The sequence below is a fragment of the Camponotus vicinus genome, unplaced genomic scaffold, assembly GCF_025532165.1.
Source record: "Camponotus vicinus isolate PSW18456_S1 unplaced genomic scaffold, iyCamVici1.0 SCAF_10, whole genome shotgun sequence".
In the NCBI taxonomy this organism is placed as follows: domain Eukaryota; kingdom Metazoa; phylum Arthropoda; class Insecta; order Hymenoptera; family Formicidae; genus Camponotus; species Camponotus vicinus.
The window spans coordinates 13,340,357-13,364,372 of record NW_028141946.1 but is presented as its reverse complement, the minus strand read 5'-3'; the positions used below and the strand labels follow the sequence as shown (position 1 = coordinate 13,364,372).

General features: G+C 36.3%; 1 protein-coding gene and 1 pseudogene across 7 annotated transcripts in view; both read right to left on the bottom strand.

Moving 5' to 3' along the window:
* LOC145960497 (uncharacterized) overlaps positions 1 to 24,016 on the bottom strand; it is a 260,066-nt gene that overhangs the window by 153,740 nt on the left and 82,310 nt on the right. For all 7 annotated transcript variants that reach the window (XM_083080011.1, XM_083080005.1, XM_083080006.1 and 4 more), the window contains exon 3: positions 22,312 to 22,938. In XM_083080011.1, coding sequence (XP_082936137.1) covers positions 22,312 to 22,938 — 627 coding nt within the window. The remainder of the gene's footprint in view (positions 1 to 22,311; positions 22,939 to 24,016) is intronic.
* LOC145960798 (uncharacterized) lies at positions 17,210 to 21,844 on the bottom strand (annotated as a pseudogene).

The following is a 24,016-nucleotide window of genomic DNA, read 5'->3' as shown; positions in this document are numbered from 1 at the left end:
GACGCATCGGAATTATGTGAGGACGCAAAATTTCCTCCACATAGCGTATCGCTGTCATTCCGGGAGGTGGTACAATTACGAGATTTGTGCGTCTATGTGTGGATATTCCACCCCATACCATAATTGAACCACCACCAAATGCTCGAACAGGTTCGACGCAATTCTCTTCAAAACGGTGTCCCTGACGACGCCAAACACGAACTCTTCTGTCAGAACCGAAGAGGCAAAATCGCGACTCGTCAGTGAACAATACGTTGTTCCATTGTCTTGCAGTCCAGTTCTGATGACTGCGTGCATATTGTAAACGATTACGTCGATGAGCCACAGACAACATTGGTACTTGAGCACGAACTCGCGAACTGAAGTTTCTTTCGTGCAGACGATTCCTGATTGTTTGATCGCTTATTCGTCTGTACGGCAGAATGTCATTAGCGATTTGTCGCGCAATTATTACTGGATTTTGTTGATTGCCGCGTTTACGATGAGACGATCTTCTCGAGCTGATGTTGCTCGTCTTCGACCTTGTCCTCTTCTCCGACGAAATCCGCCTGTTTCTTCATAACGAGCTCAAACTCGAGAGATTGAGGCCCGATGCACACCCATTCGCCTTGCAACATGTGCCTGACTTGCCCCTTCTTCCAAAAGAGCAATAATTTGCGCACATTGATTTTCGTTTAAACGAGGCATTTTTGTTTCCCGAATGAACAACACAGTGTTTTTAATACTATGAAGTTTTGTACGTACTGAAGTAAGTACAGTACATAACTTCACAGTGTATACTGTGTGAACTTCAGTATTGTGAAGTTATGTACTGTAAGAACTTCAGTACTGTGAAATTATGTACTGTAAGTACTTACTTCAGTACGTACGAAACTTCACAGTATTAAAAATACTGTTGTTCATTCGGAAAACAAAAATTCTTCGTTTAAACGAAAATTAGGGGGGGGGGTGGAATATCCACATATAAACGCACAAATCCCGTAATTTTATTACCTCCCGGAATGACAGCGATACGCTATGTGGAGTGGTCCCCGTGGTGCCCATCGGTTAATACAAATGTTGGCGGTTGCACAAAAATGCATAGATAATTTTGATACGCCGTAACTCCGCGAAAGAAAATCGCACGGGCTTCAATTTTTTTTTAAACTTGTAAAGAAAAGTCCATATTTTATGATAGTTATGATGATATTGACGAAAAAAATTTAGTACACCCCGTAGAGTTCGTCAAACTTTGCAATTTTTTGAAAAAAAAAACACGTCCTTACTTTTAAAGGGATGAAGAGAGGGAGAGAGAATGAAATCAAAATTTAACGAAAGTTTCTTAAAGTGGAGACTTTACCCTTTAAAACAAAAAAAAAATTTTTCAAATGCGATAATTTTTCGCGGAGATACGCTTATTTGAATTTAGGTGAAATTTTAATATTAATTGCGTGTTGCGATAATTTTTTTGACGAGTGTATAAGACTGGTCATCATGCATAGTGGTCCAATAAGTCATTCCAAGTCAACCACCTCTTTATCTTACCACGAATCAAAATTTGGGAAAAACATAAATTTTTGAACACCGCCTGCTATTTTTTTAAATTAAAAATGGCGGATCCAATATGGCGGACAGAATTACAATAAAAAGGTATAAAATTTAGAAAAATTTATCAAAATGTGTAACAATTGATTAGATATATTTATACAGGACTTTTTTCGACAATCGAAGACTGACAGATGTAAGCCTTTTCAAATTTCAAGATGACAGATCTGCCATATTGATGCCTATGTATAAATTTTCTTTAACATAAATTTTCTTATAACTTCATACTTGTATATCTTAGCGAAAAAAAATCGTGTAATGACAATCGAAAATGGATTTGAAAGATGAAGACTAGTACTATACAATGTCAGAATACAATTGGCAGAAATATTTCAAAAAATTAGGTTCTTCTATAATAAATTCATGAAATTAGCTGAAATACCCATTCTTGGACTATTTAATTACAAATTACTTAAAAACTTGAGAGTGCTAGAGAAATTCTGCGGCTAGATTCGTTTTCAGCGTCAAAAAATCTATCAGATTCACCTACTGTGCCTTTTGTAACTGACCCTCGCAGGCCCGTGTAATTAATTCATTGAGAAATAAACATGAACTGTATGTAAGATACATTTATAGGGTAATTATGCATAAAAAGGGCCCACCTTCGCACAAATGTGTCATTGACATATGTTGTCAAGGTCATATCTCTAATTAATATTCTGAAGGTTTTAGCCGGCGGTCGTTATTTATTAAAAAGTTATTAACAAAAGAATTTCACAACTTTAATGTTTTTTATCTCCGAAAATATTGATTTGAGAAAAAAAATTTTAAGCAAAAAATAAAGCCGCTGAAAAACTCTACAAAAAAGGTTATATGCATTTTTTTCATAAACCTATTTTAGATGTTATATGAAAAAATAATAATTTAAATACATTTAATACAATTTAAATTTATATAGAATTTAATACAATTTAATACAATTAAAAAATATCACAAATGTATGTGTACACACACACACGCGCGCGCGCGCGCACGCGCGGGACGTGCAAGGGGGGGCGTGCAAGGGGTGGCCTTAGGCCCCCCCTCCCGCAACCACCCCGCCGGTAGGCAAGGTGGACCTCGCTTTACAACTTACAGCATATATCCATTGTGATTGAACTCTTCGCAATGCGTCCCCTATCGGCGCGCGGGGTGGTTGCGGGAGAAGGGGCCGAAGGCCCCCCCCTTGTACCCCCCGCGTGTGTGTGTGTATGTACACATACATTTGTGATATTTTTTAATTGTATTAAATTGTATTAAATTCTATATAAATTTTTTTATTGTTTACCTTTTTTTTATTTACCTTTAATTTACCTTTTTTTGCGTTTTTTTTTTGACTTGCGAGTTCGACCGCTATTTTTAAGTTTCATATTTGTGTTCAGGAGGTAAAAATACGTAGAAATTGGGTATTCTTACCCATTATGTCATATAGGTAGGTTTTCCGAAGATTTACCTTATTTTTGTATTTATTATTTTTATCCTTTTTCAGCCTATATCTCCAAACATATTTGAGTCCGACCCATATATATATATATATATATATATATATGGAACGTTCCACGTCAACCGGATCACTTGTCTGTCCAAAATTTGATGCAACGTACAGGGACGTGTAATGACTCAAAAAATTTGTCTACTCAAGTACTTTCAGAAGCCATGTGCCACCTTGAAAAAATCAAGATGGCGGCTCCAATATGCCGCCTGAAAGTGCCAAAAATCGCATGAATCCCTGGATAATCATACGTTATTAGCTATTCAATAATTGAATCGACCTCAAAATGACTTCAATAGGGTTATTGGACATTTTCATCGGTTGCTTTCAGACAGTGATGCCAGAATGCCCACGCGAGCAACAGCAAATTATTTCACATAGAGTATAGCTCGACGTTCCTGTGGAACAGTCGAGGATCGAGGGGCGTCGAGGAACGTCGAGCTATACTCTATGTGAAATAATTTATTGTTGCTAGCGTGGGCATTCTGGCATCACTGCTTTCAGAGTTACTGTGGTCGCTTCTCCATTAGTCCTTTTCAGGATAGTTGGTGAGTCTTTGTTTCCATCGGTTGCTTTCAGGATTACTGTGGTCGCTTCCACATACCTTTTGTGATCTTTCTTGAAGGACCTCTGTATTTAATACTTGTATTTGTCAGAATCATGGTGAGGAACCAAAGAGGAGCTGTTGATGTGCCGAAAAAGGTATACTCTAACAGATGTGCTAATCCACTAGAAAAAAATGGCCATGTTGGTAAAAGTTTGAGGAACATTTCATAAAGTATCTCTGAAATATTTCCGCATTTACCTGAGAATGCAAAAATTTGCCACAACTGTCGGAAATTGTGTAATGAAATTAAGAGGCAAGATACTTCAATAAGCAATGTAACTGAAGATTTGGAACATCCTAATGAGAATGACGATGTATCACCAAGTAAGAAGTTGTGTCTATCTAGGGAACAACAATTAGAAGATCTTTTGAATGGTCTAAAACAGAAATTTAGAAATTTACCTGAGAATGATCCACTTCGACTAAGTATACTTACGATAGCCCCCGAATGTTGGAGTATTCGTCAACTAGTTGAGGAATTTCAGATTTCTTTCAGAATAGCGAAGAAAGCAAAGGCTCTGAGAAAATCAGGTAGAGTATTAGCAACTCCACCATTCAAAAAAGGAAAGAATTTAGCAAAAGACACCATCTCCAAAGTGATTGAATTTTATGAAAGTGATATAAACAGTCGTATCATGCCGCACAAAAAGGAGACTGTTACTGTACAAATTGATGGTTATAAAGAAAAAAAACAGAAGCGTTTATTGTTAAGTGATATTAAAGTCTTGCACATGCAGTTCAAAGAGAAATATCCATCATTCCCGATTGGTTTGGCCAAGTTTGCTGAACTTCGGCCAAAATGGTTTATCACTGCTGGTACTTCAGGAACGCACAGCGTATGCGTTTGTCATCCATCAAAATGTGAAAACAATGATCGATGCTGCTAACTTGAGAATACTCAGTAAAGATTTGGAAATCGTGTTGAATGACTATAATGACTGCATACACTTTGTTCTTTGTAAAGAGCCTAAAGCTGCTTGCAATTTACTCGAATGCAAAAATTGTCCTAATATGGAGAAATTTTCTGATCTCGTTCTAGGAATATTGAAACAGAACGATATACTGCAAGTGATTTTCAGCAATCTACTGATCGATGTACTTTAAAACAAGTATGTCTTCTTTCAGAAGACTTTGTTGATGAACTGTGCCAACGCTTAAAGGCACTCATTCCTCATAATTTCATTTCAAAAGCTCAATCAAAGTTCATATCTAATAAGAAAGAAAATTTACGAGAAGATGAAGTACTATTTCAGTGTGATTTTGCAGAAAATTATGCCTACGTTGTAGAAGACACAGCACAGGCTTTCTATTATAACAACGACCAATGCACAGTTTTTACAGTTCTATTTTATTATCGTTCTGGAAAAAAAATGGAGCATTACAGCATTATTTTACTATCAGATTGCACAACTCACGACGCAGCAGCAATGTACATGATGCAGCAAATGGTAATACCGGAAATTAAAAAAGTATGTCCAAAAGTGAACAAAATTATTTACATAACCGATGGCGCTAAGCAGCATTTCAAAAATAGATTTAAAATGATCCAGCTGATAAATCACAAAGTTGATTTTGACATTGAAGCCGAATGGCACTTCCATGCTACAGCACATGGTAAAGGATCATGTGATGGTCTTGGAGCGACTCTGAAAAGGGAGGCGACTCGCTATAGCCTATAAGTGGATCCAAACAATGCTATTTTGAACTCAAGATCTCTCTTCTCTTGGGCTAAGGAAAAATTTACTAACATACGATTTTTTTATTACACTAAAGAGGATCACCAGAAGACTTTGAAATCTCTGAATAAAAAATTTTCTAATGCACCTGCTGTGCCCAATATTCAGATGTGTCACGCATTCATCCCTACTTCTAATAAAAGATTAGAGGTAAAAAAATATTCAGACCCAGTAGATATTATAATTACTATGCAATATTAGAGCATAACATATGTCATCTTGTTTTTTCCCGGAAACTGAATACGGTGATTGATTCCTAGAGATACTAACAATAAGTGGCTTTTAAGTAAAAATAAGATATTTTTCGGAACATTGAAACGCTTTAATCGAAAATGAGACTAAATCTTTTTATTTCCTTCTTTACGGACGCCATATTGGTATCGCCATGTTGTTTTTTGCAATAAAACATATTTCATCAAAAAGTACTAATAAAGACGAGTAATTTGATCCCTTACACGTTTTTTTACGTTGCATCAAATTTTAGACAGGGAGGTGATTCGGTTGACGTGAAACGTCAGACATTACATTCGTGATCAGCAACTCCAAAAACCTCTATTGAGGTCATTTTGAGGTCGATTCAATTATTGAACAGCTAATAACGTATGATTATCCAGGGATTCGTGCGATTTTTGGCACTTTCAGGCGGCATATTGGAGCCGCCATCTTGATTTTTTTAAAGTGGCACATGGCTTCTGAAAGTACTTGAGTAGACAAATTTTTTGAGTCATTACACGTCCCTGTATGTTGCATCAAATTTTGGACAGACAAGTGATCCGGTTGACGTGGAACGTCCCATATATATATACGAAATTACTCGGGAAAATCTCCTCTATAACATATTTAAAAATAAAGCAAATCGGTGAACAAATAAAGTAGAATCTTTATGTCAATATTTCTCACATTTATTTGTTAATAACTTTTGAATAAAGAACGATCGCCGGCTAAAACCTTCAGAATGTTAATCAGAGATAACATCTTCACAACATACGTCAATAACACATTTGTGCGAAGGTGGGCCCTTTTTATGCATAATTACCATTAATTTAAGTGTTGCTTATGTAAAAAAGAGAGATTATACATTTTCTTCGAATAACATTTCTGTATATTCTGTATTTGATCAAATAATATATCTTCATGTCTTTTTATATTATATCCGAATATACCTCGTTAAATTGAACTAAAATGTCCTATAATATTTTGCAGACTACGTAAAATTTGAAGATATTAAATAAAGGAGATTGGCCAATCCATGCGAGTACAAGCACGCGGCGATAAGAGTCATTCTATTCATGCTAAGCACGCGACAAAGCAGTGAGACGCTCTCTGAAACACGATGGCGCTTCAGCGTAATATGTTTGGTAAGCGCTCTGCTTACCGCTTCGCCATGCGCCTAGTATCAGTTTGCAAATGGGCGTCGCCGTGCCACTGCCTCGCTGCTACGCATTAACTTAGGGCGAGACACTACCGTGTCTCTTCATTATACTTAGGAAAATCCATGTTTTCATTGATCTTCAGCTTCATTTTTCGAAAAGGTGATCTAATTTACAAGTATTTTAATTTATTTTTGAAAAACATCCCCCAGAAGATAATACAAACTGTAATTTTTCCGAGAGTTGTTGACAAGATATACTTAAAACGAAACGTTATTGCATCTCTTGATGATCTTGAATTGAATCTGAAATTAACTAAGGTCATTTTCCAACGTAAAAATTGACAAGAGGAGTATCAGATAGAGATCACGGATTTTGATGAACTTTAAATGTTTTGAAAAAATTATTTTTATTATTAAATTTAACATTTTATATTAATAATTATATTATATCGATGCATATTTTATATTAATACACATTTTATGGCACATTCCCATTTGTAACCGTACGAATAATATCATTTCGATTAATATCGATATTTAATCCAGCTCCTCCTCATAGAGGTATCTCCACTTCAGGAAATATAACCTAACCTAACCTGTATCTAAACTATAGCATATACCTCGCTTCGCATAGAAAATTGTAAATTTATCTGGAGCTATGTGAAGCGAGGTATATCCCATGTACCTTGGACATGGGTTAAATTATATCTTCCGGAAGTGGAGCCCTGTAGGGAGGGAGAGGGGGCGGAATCCGTGGTATCCACGCTTGTACTTTGCAAGGCGAGCAAAATAACATACGAATACATATTAAAAATTTAGGTATAAGATATTTAAATTATATTAGGTATTTAAATAATAATACACAGGCCTACGAAATTTTGTTTGGTTAATTACAAGAAGCAGAGTAGGTGAATTTGATAGATTTTTTGACGCTAAAAATGAATTCGCAGAATTTCTCCAGCACGCCAGGTTTTTGAGTAATTTGTGATTAAACAGTCCAAAAACGGCTATTTCGGCAAATTACATGAATTTATTATGAGGAAATCTAATTTTTTGAAATATTTCTGCCAATGGCATCGTAGCATTAGTCTTCACCTTTCAAATCCATTTTCGATTGCTACCGCACGATTTTTTTTCGTTGAGATATACAAGTTATAAGACTGGTCATGCATAGTAGTTCAATAAGCCATTCCAATTCAACTGTGTTACCTCTCTGTTTTATCATGAATCAAAATTTGAGTAAAAACATAAATTTTTGAACACCGCCTGTCATTTTTTGAAATTAAAAATGGCGCATCCAATATGGCGAACAGAATTACAATAAAAAGGAATAAAATTTAGAAAAATTTATCAAAATATGTAACAACTGTATTAGATATATTTTTATAGGACTTTTTTGGACAACTAAACCTGACATATTTAAGCCTTTTAAAAATTCAAGATCGTGGATCTGCTATATTGATGCTTATGTAAATTTTCTTTAACGTAAATTTTCTTATAACTTCATACTTGTATGTTTCAACGAAAAAAATTGTGCAGCGACAATCGAAAATGGATTTGAAAGGTGAAGACGAATACTATACAATGTCATTGGCAGAAATATTTCAAAAAATTAGGTTCTTCCATAATAAATTCATGAAATTTGCCGAATTTGCCATTTTTCGACTATTTAACTATAAATTACTCGGAAACCTGATATGCTGAGGAAATTCTGCGGCCAGATTCGTTTTCAGCGTCAAAAAATCTATCAGATTCACCTACTCTTTTTGTAACTGACCCTTGCAGGTCTGTGTAATTCTATAGCTTGTTATTGAAATTACAATGAGCAAATGTAAAAAAAATATAAATACATAAGTAAAATATAACATAAAACCGTGATGAGCAAACAAAAAGATCTAAATAAACATCTAAGTAAACACAAATAGGATGTAACGAAAAGATGATATAAATATGAAATTTCAAAATTGCATATCTCAGGAACTAGGAGAGACTGCCGTCTCTCCTAAAATCCAAACCGTATATTATTTAGGAATGTATCCTCTACAATATATGACAAAATGAAAATTTTTCGTATTGTATAACCTAAAGTAAATATTTACTCTAATTTCTTTGTTAGGAATCAGTTTATTTAAAAAAATTGGGGTAATTCCACTTAAAACAATTAGATTGACTTTCATATTAAAAAATGACTTCATTAAAATTTAAAATTATAAATATTTTTTCTCCTTAAAATCTTAAAAAATAAATTCGATAAATTTTGTCTAAAATATTTTTTTGGTAGCAAATTTAAATGATATATAATTATCTTCATTAAAATGAGACACTTTGTATATTCCATGTGGAATAAAATCTATCTTATTAGCTATTTCTGATATACAGGGTGGCCCATTTTAATCCATCCAGTCGAATATCTCGAAAACCAAGCCCGGGAGAGAAAAATGTTTCAGACAAAAGTTGTTTGATTTCGAGGGGGCCATAAGATGGTACCATTGATTTGATCTTGAAAAGTCATTTGAAGGTCACGTGAAGGTCACTTCAATTTTTTTAAATGGAACACCCTATATATTTTTGCACATTCTTGTAGCTCATCTCGAGAGCTTTCCAAAACACTATAATTAAGTTAGTTTTCATTAAGTACTTCCCGAGTTATGAGGCTTGAAATAATTTCTTAATTTTACATAAATTATAAAATATCTTGTAAAATATTCATTTTTCGATTATCTTACCTTAATACTTTTATGTACAAAATAATGAGAGGAATCAATTGGTATAAAGAAAAAACATAGTTGTTTTTAAAAAAAAATATGTAATTGTTAATTGCAAATTACATATTTTTTCTTAAAAACAACTATGTTTTTTCTTTACACCAATTGATAAAATATAACATAAAACCGTGATGAGCAAACAAAAAGATCTAAATAAACATCTAAGTAAACACAAATAGGATGTAACGAAAAGATGATATAAATATGAAATTTCAAAATTGCATATCTCAGGAACTAGGAGAGACTGCCGTCTCTCCTAAAATCCAAACCGTATATTATTTAGGAATGTATCCTCTACAATATATGACAAAATGAAAATTTTTCGTATTGTATAACCTAAAGTAAATATTTACTCTAATTTCTTTGTTAGGAATCAGTTTATTTAAAAAAATTGGGGTAATTCCACTTAAAACAATTAGATTGACTTTCATATTAAAAAATGACTTCATTAAAATTTAAAATTATAAATATTTTTTCTCCTTAAAATCTTAAAAAATAAATTCGATAAATTTTGTCTAAAATATTTTTTTGGTAGCAAATTTAAATGATATATAATTATCTTCATTAAAATGAGACACTTTGTATATTCCATGTGGAATAAAATCTATCTTATTAGCTATTTCTGATATACAGGGTGGCCCATTTTAATCCATCCAGTCGAATATCTCGAAAACCAAGCCCGGGAGAGAAAAATGTTTCAGACAAAAGTTGTTTGATTTCGAGGGGGCCATAAGATGGTACCATTGATTTGATCTTGAAAAGTCATTTGAAGGTCACGTGAAGGTCACTTCAATTTTTTTAAATGGAACACCCTATATATTTTTGCACATTCTTGTAGCTCATCTCGAGAGCTTTCCAAAACACTATAATTAAGTTAGTTTTCATTAAGTACTTCCCGAGTTATGAGGCTTGAAATAATTTCTTAATTTTACATAAATTATAAAATATCTTGTAAAATATTCATTTTTCGATTATCTTACCTTAATACTTTTATGTACAAAATAATGAGAGGAATCAATTGGTATAAAGAAAAAACATAGTTGTTTTTAAAAAAAAATATGTAATTGTTAATTGCAAATTACATATTTTTTCTTAAAAACAACTATGTTTTTTCTTTACACCAATTGATTCCTCTCATTATTTTGTACATAAAAGTATTAAGGTAAGATAATCGAAAAATGAATATTTTACAAGATATTTTACGGTTTATGTAAAATTAAGAAATTATTTCAAGTCTCATAACTCGGAAAGTACTTAATAAAAACTAACTTAATTATAGTGTTTTGGAAAGCTCTCGAGATGAGCTACAAGAATGTGCAAAAATATATAGGGTGTTCTATTTAAAAAAATTGAAGTGACCTTCACGTGACCTTCAAATGACTCTTCAAGATCAAATCAATGGTACCATCTTATGGCCCCCTCGAAATCAAACAACTTTTGTCTGAAACATTTTTCTCTCTCGGGCTTGGTTTTCGAGATATTCGATTGGATGGATTAAAATGGGCCACCCTGTATATTCGATAAAACTGCATATTAGCGACGATCTCACCAATTTTGACGACCTTGATATATGTTGTCAAAGACATGTGCCTGATTAACTTGTAAAAAGTTTCAGCCGTCACTCGTTGTTTATTACAATGTTATTTACAATGTTATTTACAAAATAGTTTCAATATTTCCGTGAACTTATTTTGGGTAAATCTGCAGTTCATGCAACTGCACTCTCAACGGGAGATTAAATGTAGAATGAACTTCCCTTTATCTGGCAAAGTACATGTGTGGATACAGTGGGTTTCGTTCCCCCTCTAGGGGAGGGATACCGGGGAGGGGACTCCATTTCCGGAAGATATAACTTAATCCAAATCTATTTCCATTTTAAACCAAATTTATTTTAAATCAAGAATAGGTTTGGGTTAGGTTATATCTTCTGGAAGTGGAGCCCTCCCGTAGGGAAGAGAGGGGGCGGAACCTATTGTATCCACGCATGTACTTTGCAAGATAAAAAAAGTTCATTCTACATTGCACGATAAAAGAAAATTCATTCTTATCTCTTGCTGAGAGTGCAATTTATGCAGATTTACACAAAATAAGTTCAATGGTCCCGCATGGATTTTCAACTTTTTACATGAAACGAGGTTTATCGCTCCCTATTTTCAGTGCAATCTATTATATAATTTCATATAGATTTTTAGTATTCCATACAAATCGAGATTTACATTATACTATCGATTAGTCACTATCTTTAATGGTTTATAATTTTATAATAAACAACGAGGGACGGCTAAAATCTTTTGAATGTCACTCAAGGACATGTCCTTGATAACATATATCATCGAAATTGGTGAGTCGCTAATATGCAGTTTCACTATATATTCAAATTACAAGATTCAATTTACAAGAAATGGTCAGAACTGCGAAAATTTTAATTAATTTTATAGCCACAAGAAAGCTAATTTTTTATCTACATATTACAATCTTAATACAATCAATTGTTATTGTTAAGTAATTTCTATATGTTTATAAAATAAGAATGATAAAGCGCTTTTATAATTAAAAATAATTTTGAAATACTCACGCATATTTATATTTTTATTTTCAAAGAAACAAATTTTTTATCTGTGTTTAATTACACTTAAAAATTAATAATGTAAAAATTAATTACATTTTATTAATATATTATCTTTTATTGTAAAAAAAATTATGCATTTATATATTTTTTTTTTGCTTTCGGGGCTTCAAATGGGATAGTACATGCACACAGAACTCAACAAGAGAATACTGCACAGCCACTTTTACCCAATTTCGACTTTCACCTTCAAGTGGTGAACTCTGAGAACCTGAATAACGCCGTGGAAGACTGGGCAACCCCAGTGGAAAGTGAGGTCAGGGCCGACGGGAGCGGGATAAATGGCTCTCCGAAAAGGGGGGCTATAGGCTATCAACCCATTCCCAGAAAAAAGACTTTTTACGAAACCTTCAGTAGAAAAGCCTCGGAAATCATAATGGACTATTAAGAAACGATTTAGGTAACAAACAATGGAGATAACAATTGAATCATGGAACGTCAGGACGATGCTCATTCCTGGATCACAAGTTTACTAAGGGAGCTTATAAATACAAAATAAAGATAGCCGTCATACAAGAGACACGATGGATAAGGAAAGGAATTAGAGATACCAAGATCCCACACAATATTATACAGTGGAAAGGAAGGAGGCAGCAAAGAATATGGAGTCGCCTCATAGTAAACAAAAATTTGAAATCTAAAATAATAGATTTCAGACTCTTTAATGAAAGAATCTGCATACTGAAAATGAAAGCAAAATTCCGCAATATAATCCTCATCAATATATACTGCCCGATGGATGACAAGAATGAAGACATCAAAGAAGCCTTCTACCAACATATCGAGCAAGCATATGATAGCACCCCGAGAAACGACATAATGATAATCGGCGATATGAACCAGTCAAGATTGGGAAAGAAGAGGAACATAAAGGAGTAATAGGAGAACACAGCCTCCATAATGTAACGAGTGAAAACGGAGAAATGTTGATTGATTTCGCAATCAGCAAGAACATGATCATTAGTTCCACCTGCTTCCCGGGATATACACAAGGGCACGTGGATCTCACCTAACAAAACAACAGTTAACCAAATCGATCACCTATTGGTGGATAAAAGAAATGCCACTAGCATCCTAGATGTCAGAGAAAGAAGAGGTGCGTCATGCGGATTAGCCCACCTTTTCCTGCAAGTCAAATTTAGGTTTAGAATCAACAGACAGGTAGCAAAAAAACCGGAACTAGAGGAGAAGCTCGACCTTCGGAAGCTAGAAAAACCAGAGATAAAGGAAAGATTTCAGAAGTAACTAGACAAAATAATGGAAACAGTGGATAACCGGACAATAACAACAACAATGGAGATACACTGGAATGAAATAAAAACAATACTAGAAACGGCCACACTAGGAATACAGACAAGACAAAAGAAAGAGAAATGGTTCGACGAAGAGCAATCGATTTGAGAAATAAACTACATAGAAAATATGTACAAAGAAGGACGAGAGAAAAAAGGGAAGAATTTGCAAAAGCGAGAAAGGAAGCTGAAAAGACATGTAGAAGGAAGAATCGGATATTCGTTAATGAGCAAGTACATTTAATAGAGAAACAATTCAAAAACCTAAACAACATGTAAAGAGGTTCAGGGAAGGATATAAATCACGCACAAACCTATGCAGAGAAAGGAAAGGACAAATTATTGGCGAGACTACAATCATAAGACATGGAAGGACTATTTCCCAAAAGCTCTTAGGACAACACGAAAATGAGGCATAACATGGAGGCAAACAGGATGACAACAACATAACATCACAACAGGAAGAAATCATAGACAAACTCCAGAACAGCCACCTAATTGACCCATCGTCTTTTGAAGAAATAAATAAAGCCATCAAGGCCTTAAAAAATAACAAAGCGGATTTGATAAAGTATCTCTTCAGAACTGTACAAGCTGGAAGTCGAGGGTAAAAACATAACTTAAAGCAGAGCTGTCCACGTTTTGCACTTTTCGGCCGATTTCCGTGAGTCAACGCCTATCGCCCCCTCCTTACGTCTCGAGACCTTAGCAACGAGCCATCTAACAACCGTAACCAAGACCGCGCGTCTTTACGGTCAAGGCTACCAGATTGCATACGCTGCGTCCAGCGGCGGCACGATTTGTATCCCCACCATTTTCGGACACAAAGGCATAAGCGCTCGTTGAGTGCTAGATGCCTTTGTGTCCGAAAGTGGTGGGGATACAAATCGTGCCGCCGCTGGACGCAGCGTATGCAATCTGGTAGCCTTGGTTACGGTTGTTAGATGGCTCGTTGCTAAGGTCTCAAGACCGCGCGTCTTGGTTACGGTTGTTAGATGGCTCGTTGCTAAGGTCTCGAGACGTAAGGAGAGGGCGATAGGCGTTGACTCACGGAAATCGGCCGAAAAGTGCAAAACGTGGACAGCTCTGACTTAAAGAATTATTGTCAAAAATCTGGACGAAGGAAACAATGCCTGAAGACTGGAAGAAAAGCATTATACATTCAATACACAAAAAAGGGGACAAGCTGCAATGTAAGAACTATTGAGGCATATCGCTATTATGTACAGCATGTAAAGTCTTCACCTATATCTTAAATCGAAGACTACTGATAAGAGTGCAGAATATTGTAGGAGAGTACCAAGCTGGCTTCAGACCAGGCAGATCCACAATTGACTAACTATTAACTAGTGTTAAGGAGATCCTCAGAAAAACATGGGAATACGTTGACATATATCAAATCTTCATAGATTTCAAACAAGCCTATGACTCCATTAATAGATAGAAAGTATACTGAAAGAGTTTGGCATATCCAGCAAACTAATAAGACTAGTTCACATGACAATGGAAGACACCCGAGCATACAGGGTGCCAGGAAAATTTTCGCAGTCCCGAAGTGTGAAAGTAGATTGGCTCAAATTAAGAAGGAAGGTCCTATACTATTTTGCGATATTCGCAATAATTAAGGAAAAATTAATTAAAGAAGATCGGCCATTACGCTTAAATCAGGGGCGGCGCGCGCGCGGCATGTGTGGCGTTTGAGCGTGTAAGCTATTTTACCATTTCATTAAAGTTTTACATGAATTATGCATTTAAATATCACTATTTTCAATACAACTTACAAAGAAACGTCCAACGTATACAAAAAAATCTCATACGCAGAGCGAATATACAAATAGCAAGTCTACATTTCGAACATGTGCTAAACATTTAAAACATTTAATCGGCCCTTTTCAGAGCCAAAAAATATCTAGAACGTAGGAGCAATAATTTTGGATCAAAATTATTCGCATGTTTGGATCAAAATTATTCTAATCTATTTATTTTACTTTTAGTCATTGCTTCGATGATATCAATTTAAAAAATATCTTATTAAGTACGTTGTATTGAAAATAGATATTTAGATATCATATATAATTCTTGTAAAATCTTTAGTGAAATAGTAAAATAGCGTACACGCTCAAACGCCACATATGCCGCGCGCGCGCCGACCCTGATACAAGCGTAATCTAAAGCGCTTATTCGTTAGCTTAAAGTTGCTCTCATTTAAAAAGTAATGTTCAGACGCAATTTTCCCAAAGGAAAAAGTTGTTTGTTTTGGTACGAACAATCACGCTGTGCATTCCACATGCGGGAATTTTGGCACACCCTGTATATCAGGGTGTCCCAATTTAATCGATCACCCCGAATAACTTTTTTAATTTTGATTGTAGAAAAAAACGTTTTAGACAAAAGTTATATGGTTTCAAGGGGGACATGAGACGGTGCCATTAGTTTGACCTTGAAGAGTCAGCTGAAAGTCACGTGAAGGTCACCTCCAACTTTTTAAACGGGACACCCTATATGCTTTTGCATATTCTTGTAGCTCATCTCGAGAGCTTTCCAAAACACTATAATTAAGTACCTTTTCGTTAAGTACTTTCCGAGTTATGAGGCTTGAAATAATTTCTTAATTTTACATAAACTGCAAAATATCTTGTAAAATACTCATTTTTCGATTATCTTACCTTAATACTTTTATGTACAAAATAATGAGAGGAATCAATTGGTGTAAAGCACATAATTGTTTCAAAAAAAATGTAATTTGCAATTAACACATTTTTTTTCTTAAAAATAACTATGTGTTTTCTTTACACCAATTGATTCCTCTCATTATTTTGTACATAAAAGTATTAAGGTAAGATAATCGAAAAATGAATATTTTACAAGATATTTTACAATTTATGTAAAATTAAGAAATTATTTCAAGTCTCATAACTCGGAAAGTACTTAATGAAAACTAACTTAATTATAGTGTTTTGAAAAGCTCTCGAGATGAGCTATAAGAATATGCAAAAGCATGTAGGGTGTCCCATTTAAAAAGTTGGAGGTGACCTTCACGTGATTTTCAGCTGACTCTTTAAGGTCAAACTTAAGGTACCGTCTCATGTCCCCCTTGAAACCATATAACTTTTGTCTGAAACGTTTTTTTCTACAATCAAAATTAAAAAAGTTATTCGGGGTGATCGATAAAATGGGACACCCTGTATATACATATATATATGTATGTATGTATATATATATATATGTATATAATTGTGTTTATAATTGCTTTAATCATTGTAAATTTAATTTACTTTTTAATAAGATAAATTACACTCTTATTTAATTAATTTAATTAATTTAAACACAATTATATATAAAACAAACTATAAAATTTGATTGGTATTTGAAAAACATATAGTGATTTATATATATAAATTATATGTGAAACATATAATTTATTATATGTGAAATAATTGCTATATATAAACAATTAATTTTTAAAATTTAGTTTATAAAGTATATAAGTTTTAGAGAAAAGAATTGTATTTATTTTTAATTCTTATAGGTTTTCTTTTGCCAAACCTACGTGAGAATCGAGGGGATGCATACGAAAAAAAAGTAGAATAAATCTTATATAACCTTAAAGAACAAGGATCTTTATTTCCGGTTACAATCGCGTGTTTACGCGTCGGCCGCAAAGAATATACTAACTCCATCTCTGCTTTAACGCGCGCAGCACGCTCTAGCTTTTTCTTATCTCTTCAACAAAGGAGCGCATTAGCGCTGCGCCCTCTACAACGCCGCCGCGCTCACTATCTTCGACCTTACATTCGGCCGTCCTGCTCTCTCATTCGCCCTCGAATGAGCGCCTTCATAATCAGGTTCTTCATCTTCCGATTCGGTGTAGGTTTCCCAGGGTTTGATATGGTCAGCAGCAGTAGACGTCTGTCCTGGACCCTCATGGTCTCCTACCTTCCTTACCAAATATCGGTCGTTTCTTAGAATACGGGAAATCTCGTAAGGGCCGAGGAATTTTGCAGCGAATTTTTGACCTGGATCTCGTTGCGTCCTCTCGATGGCCACAAGATCTCCTTCCTTGTATTGCCGAGCTGATTTTCGTTTCCGATTATAGCCTTTCCTGTTTTCCTCTTGCGTCTTTTGTATACGATCTTTTGCACGCTCTCTAATTTCGTCTCTGTCGTTCTCGAATGACGACAACAGCTCCTTATCTATCATCTCTTTCAACGACGGATCGTCGCGTATGCGTGGGTGAGTCCCCACGCATACGAACATTACGTAGAATGGAGTAGCGTCAATGCTTCGATGGTACGTCATATTGAGACATTGTTGCGCGACGCCGAGGTGTTTGTACCACTCTGCTGGTTTAGGTGCCGTCAACTTCGTGATGAGTGGAATCAGGACGCGATTCACGCGTTCAACTTGTCCATTCGCCCTTGGGATTCCAGTCGTCGTAAGGATATGCTCTATCCTTTCGTCTTTACAGTATTCTCGGAATTCATTGGCGGTGAATGCGGTACCGCGGTCTGACAATTCTTCGAGGATTACCGAAAATAACTGCTTGCTTCCTTAGCCGATCAATTACTTTAGCTGTGCTTGTAGATCTCGTCGAATATAACCACGTGAATTTAGTAAAGCTGTCGACTATCACCAAGATATGTCTATAGCTCTGCTTCGTTGACGCAAATGGGCCCAAGTGATCAATGTGGAATGTATCTAGAGGCGCAGCTCCTTTTGCAATCGAGTTAAGGTATCCTTCTTGCTTCCCTTCTTTTCTTTCCGCGACAATGCAATCGACGCAATTTTGTACGATCTTAGTTATCTTCTCACGCGAATTAGGTATCCAATAATCTTTCTTCAAAATAGCCTCCGTCTTCGCCGTGGAAAAATGGCCTTTCTCGTGCGCCTGTCTTATTATATGAGAGCACAGAGCTCGCGGAATTACCAAGCGAATATCATTTTCCACCTCTTTGTATAAAAGGCCACTTCGCAGGATGTACCCATGTCGCTTGCCCCGTTCAGTCTCGTCGATAATTTTCTTTATAGCGTCATCTTCACGTTGAGCTCTTCGCAGACGAGCCGCCAGTCCATCTTCGCAACCAGTTATCAGCATACAGATCGGTAGCGGATTTCTGCTTAAGGCGTCCACGTGCATCATACTTGTACCCGGACGGTGCTCTATCACATAATCAAACTCTTCGAGAAGTAGCACCCATCTGGCCACTCGCACGCATAGGTCTTTTTTGTTCATTGTAAGCGCGAACGCGCGACAGTCTGTAACGATTCGGAATGGGATTCCTAGCAAGTAGACTCTAAACTTTTTCAACGATTTTACAATGGCCAACACCTCTAACTCATAACTGCAATATTTTTCTTCTGCAGAGGTTGTTTTTCCGCTCGCGTAATAAACTGGGTGCCATGCGCCATCGTCTGCATTTCGTTGGACAAGTGTTGCACCATACCCATGTTTCGAAGCATCCGTGTGTAACTCAGTCTCGGTGTTAATGTGATATAGGTTCAAAACGGAGTGACTGGTTAAAGCAATCTTCAGATTTACGAACGCGTCCTCTTCGGCTTCATCGAATCGAAATTTGGCACCGGCTTTTAAAAGGTTTGTCAAGGGCCGCGCTATTATCGAATATTTTGGAACAAACTTGCGGAAATATCCTGTTAATCCCAGGAAGGCTTGGACTTGCTTTACGTTGACTGGCTTTGGGAATTTTTTGACGGATTCAGTTTTTAGTTCGGATGGTCGTACCTTGCCATGACTGATTACATGCCCTAAAAACTCTACTGTGTGCTGCAAAAATTTGCACTTCTTCCAACTGAAGGTCAAGCCAGCTTGACTTGCGGTTTCAAATACGCGTCTTAGATTTTCTATGCCGCTGTCGAGATCTTTCGAAAGTATTATGAGGTCGTCCATGTACGTCAACACAACACGTTCACGGACGAGACCCTTGAAAACAGCATTCACGAATTTTTGAAAAACAGCTGGAGAATTACACAGACCGAATGGAACCTTGCAAAATTCGTATTGTCCGTCGGGTATCACAAAAGCAGTGTATTTACGACTTGATTCTTCGACCGCGACGTGGAAAACCCGTTTTTCAAATCTAGCGTTGTAAATATCTTTGCGTCCTGTAATAGATCTAATTGATCTTCGATCAATGGTAAAGGGTACCGGTCTTTCACGATCTTCTTGTTTAATAGTCTATAGTCAACGCACAATCGAGTGGTACCGTCTTTTTTCTTAACCATAACGACCAGGCTAGCAAAATCCGAGTTAGATTCCCGTACGACCTTGTCTTTCAGCCATTCATCTACCTGTGCGTTTACCTCAAGCTTTTCGGCCTCGCTTAATCGTCGCGCTTTTTGATACACCGGTTCGTCGTCGTACAAAACAATAGACATTTTCACTCCGATTTCGCGAGTCTTATCGGGTTTGTACGCAGCTATCATGCTCGTAACTTTCTCTCGGTACTTCGCGTCATTTATCATTGCGACGTCAGCTTCATTCGTATCAATCATTTGTATTCGCAAAACTTCGGGGATTACATCGTCATCATTTTCGTTCTTTAGCGGCTTGATCGTGCACGCGTCTCGCGTTCTAATAAGTTGCACATTGTCAAGGAAATCCGTCCCTAACAATAGTCGTTGATCTAACAAGTCTTTCTTAACAACGTATACGCGCACTTCATAATTATTATCGTCGACTCGCAGCGTTGCCTCGAAAAATCCGATTGTTTCATTCCGTTCTTTTCCAACGCCTCGGAATGGTATCGACTTGGAGGTGAGCTTTGGTAAGCTCATTTCGGCATATTGGTCGTCGCGCATGAGCGTCAAGTCGCTCGCGGTATCCATTATGGCGTCTACAACTTGACCATCGATATGAATTCGTTTTACGCGTTTTGTCGGAGATGGCTCGGCAAGAAGACGAGTGCTTCGCGTCATTTTCGGATTTTCTGGACATTCCACCGCGATGTGGCCATGACCGCCGCACTTAAAACATTTTCTTCCGCGCTCTTTTGTCGGACAATTCGCGCTTAGGTGCTCTATCGATCCGCAGTTAAAACATCGGTTACTGTTGCCACGATCTTTCTTATTTGCCGAACTTTTCGAATCACGCGACGCGCTCCCTTCGCCCGATTCACTTTTCGCGTCTTTAGTCGGTCCACGTTTATCACTATTCTTCCTATCAACGTTCTCACGGTTCTTTGTAGTCGTGCCGCTCTGGTCCTGCAATGAGATTCCCTCGAACGCCAACAAAAGCTCTTCCTTTGCTTTAAACGCATGCGTTCTCGCCAGATTTCTCAAATTCGAATCGGGAATGCCGTCGATGACATATCCCAACAGTTCGTCCTCTTCGATAGCGATCCGGTTCCCTATGACCGTCTTCTCATGCACGTATTCGTAAAACGTTTCGGTTCTCTTCCATGATCGTTCCTTGAAACGGCGTCTCAACGTGATTTTGTTCGTTCGATGAAAGAACATTCCTCGTAGGCTGGCCAATAGGCTATCCGTCGGCAGCTGAATGTATTGCGGGGCCGAGTGGAACCACTCGAGCGCTTTCCCCTTTAGTCTCATCCCTATCAGAATCTTCGTCATTGCGTCATCTAGCTCGTACGATTTTCGTAAGAATAGCACCTGTTTCTCCCATGTTTCGAAGGCCTCAGCGTTCCCATCGAAAGAATTTAGGAGGTCCGCCACGGCTGATATAGACACTCTTCCAGGAGTTTTTGAAGAAGTGATGCATTGGGTGCGACGCTCGATCGCCGAATCGCGCCTGTATTACTGCCTGCTTGACTCGTTCTAGCTCTCTCCAATTCGAGCTCGCGACGTAGGATAGCGAGTTCACGTTCGGCCAATCCTTTTTCCCTTTTATATATATCGACCATGCGTCGATTTATGGATGCTTCGTCCTGAGCGCCTGCGTTGTCGGAAGTATCTTCAACGGTCGTTTCTCGTACCTCCTGGCTTGCTTGTATCTCGTTCACTTTGTCCATTTCGTTTGCACTGAGTTGACTAAGTCGTAATATGAGCTCACTTTTGTTTCCGGTTGTTATTAGTCCCGCCGCGCGTAGCAACTCCTTAAGATCATTCACGGTCATGCTATTTAGTCGTTCCATTGTGTTCCGTGTTTTTACTTCGTCTTCTCGTCGTTTCGTCTTTTCGTCTTTTCGTCGTTTCGTCTTTTCGTCGTCTCGTCGTTTCGTCTTTTCATCTTTTCGTCGTCTCGTCGTTTCGTCTTTTCGTCGTCTCGTCTTTTCGTCTTCTCGTCGTTTCGTCTTTTCGTCCTCTCGTCGTTTCGTCTTTTCGTCTTCTCGTCGTTTCGTCTTTTCGTCTTCTCGTCGTTTCATCTTTTCGTCTTCACTGTTTCACTTCTTTTTCGCACATCGCCGCTCGATCCCGGACGAGTTTATAGGTTTTCTTTTGCCAAACCTACGTGAGAATCGAGGGGATGCATACGAAAAAAAAGTAGAATAAATCTTATATAACCTTAAAGAACAAGGATCTTTATTTCCGGTTACAATCGCGTGTTTACGCATCGGCCGCAAAGAATATACTAACTCCATCTCTGCTCTAACGCGCGCAGCACGCTCTAGCTTTTTCTTATCTCTTCAACAAAGGAGCGCATTACTGCTGCGCCCTCTACGACGCCGCCGCGCTCACTGTCTTCGACCCTACATTCTTTTATTATGATTTAAGATGATATGATGTGTTTAAAAAAAATAAAAAAAGTAACTAAAATAAAATAGAATTATTTTATTTATACCTAATGTTTTTGAGCTAAACAATTTGTTATATTATTTTTTATTGATAGAACATTAGAAAAATTTCTCGCTCGAAATCGCTATGCTAAATTTCCACATACTAACCTTGATGGTGATGTGTGATGGAAGGTGGCACCGTCGGATGATATGGTGTCGGTGGGTACGGCACTGGACAAAGAGCTGTACCAGCCGCTGCAGCGGCCGCATAAAGATGATGATGATGATGATGAGCTGAATGATGCGGATGATGATGCATAGTCGTTGTTATGCCGACTTTATTTCTCAATATTCTCGATATACTGGATACTGAAGGAACGTTGTATTTATCGCAAACGCCATCAGACAGCAATCGATCCCTGATCTCCCAGGCAAAAATTCCTGGATCCTTTAACTTTAATTGTTTAATATATTGCACGACTTTTGGTGTGGTTACTCGCGGTTTACTCCCACCAATCGCGCCTGGTAGAATACTACCCGTTTCATGATAGCGTGCTAATATTTTACTGACGCATCCATGACTGACACGTAGTTGTCGTGAAATATCACATGGTCTGATGCCCAGCTGTGCAAGTTCGACAATTCTCAATCTGACAGCATTAGGAAGAGGTCTACCATTTACGAATACACCTCCTAACTGATTTACTTCTCCATATTGCTGTTGATGTTGCTGTTGCTGTTGTTGTTGTTGTTGATGTTGTTGTGCTTGTGCTCCAATTTCAATGTTGCTGTTTTCTGTGACATAATTAATCAATATTTTATTGTACTATTCATTAAAAGACAGTTAAAAAAATAATTAAAGTTTAATAATTAAAAAATGAATTATCAATATTTTGCAATTTTACGATTTAATTTATCTATAACTTAAATATATATTTCTTTCTTTAAATTTATATTAAAATAGTCTTTCTTTTCTTTAAACATAAATTAATATTTAATAGTTATTAGAGAAAGAAAGAGAGAGAGAGTGGGGAGAAAATATAGTTATATAATAATTATAATAGTTACATAATACTCATGATTAGGAATTTAGGATTTTAAATATATCCCAGGTTAGTCATATTCCTTTTAAAAACGTTTCACAAATGTTTCTTTGAAACGTTTCATAACCGACTCTTGAAAACATTTTCTGATTGGTTAAAATGTCCACTGCAGAACGTTTAGAGATACGTCTCTTTTCTGATAAAAAAAACGTTTAAAAAATGTTTAAAAATGTTTAAAATATGTATAAATGTTTTTTTCTTTTATTCGTTAAACGTTTGTTTTTTTATGGAATTAATAAAATAATGCATTCATACACACTCTCTAAAAATGAATCAGTACATTATCACTAAAAACAATAAATGGAGTCACTGATACAGCAGTTATAAGTTATTATAGCACTGTATCAATAATATTTCACTGAAAGAATTAGTAATATTGACTGTTTTAATCAGTAATATTAATTTATCTACTTCGTATAAAATTAAAAATTTTATTTATATTTACATGCATATTAGAACATGAATGTTTAATAGATGATGATTTATTTTACATCTTTAATATATAATGAACAATCATTTTCGTTTATTCGCCGGACATTTACTTGTCCGACTGATAAAATCGATTTAATATCTGAAGTTCCTCTATCGAGATTGTATCAGAAATTAAATCGGTGATACTTTTAATTTTATTTGTCGCTCTTTGCAAGCTTTATATAATTCTCATAACTAAAACTTAAGTATGAGAAAAATAGCGCACCGTAGCGGTAAACAAACGAACTAGCGATTACTGATTTTACAGTGAAATTTTACTTCCACTGACTATAATTAAT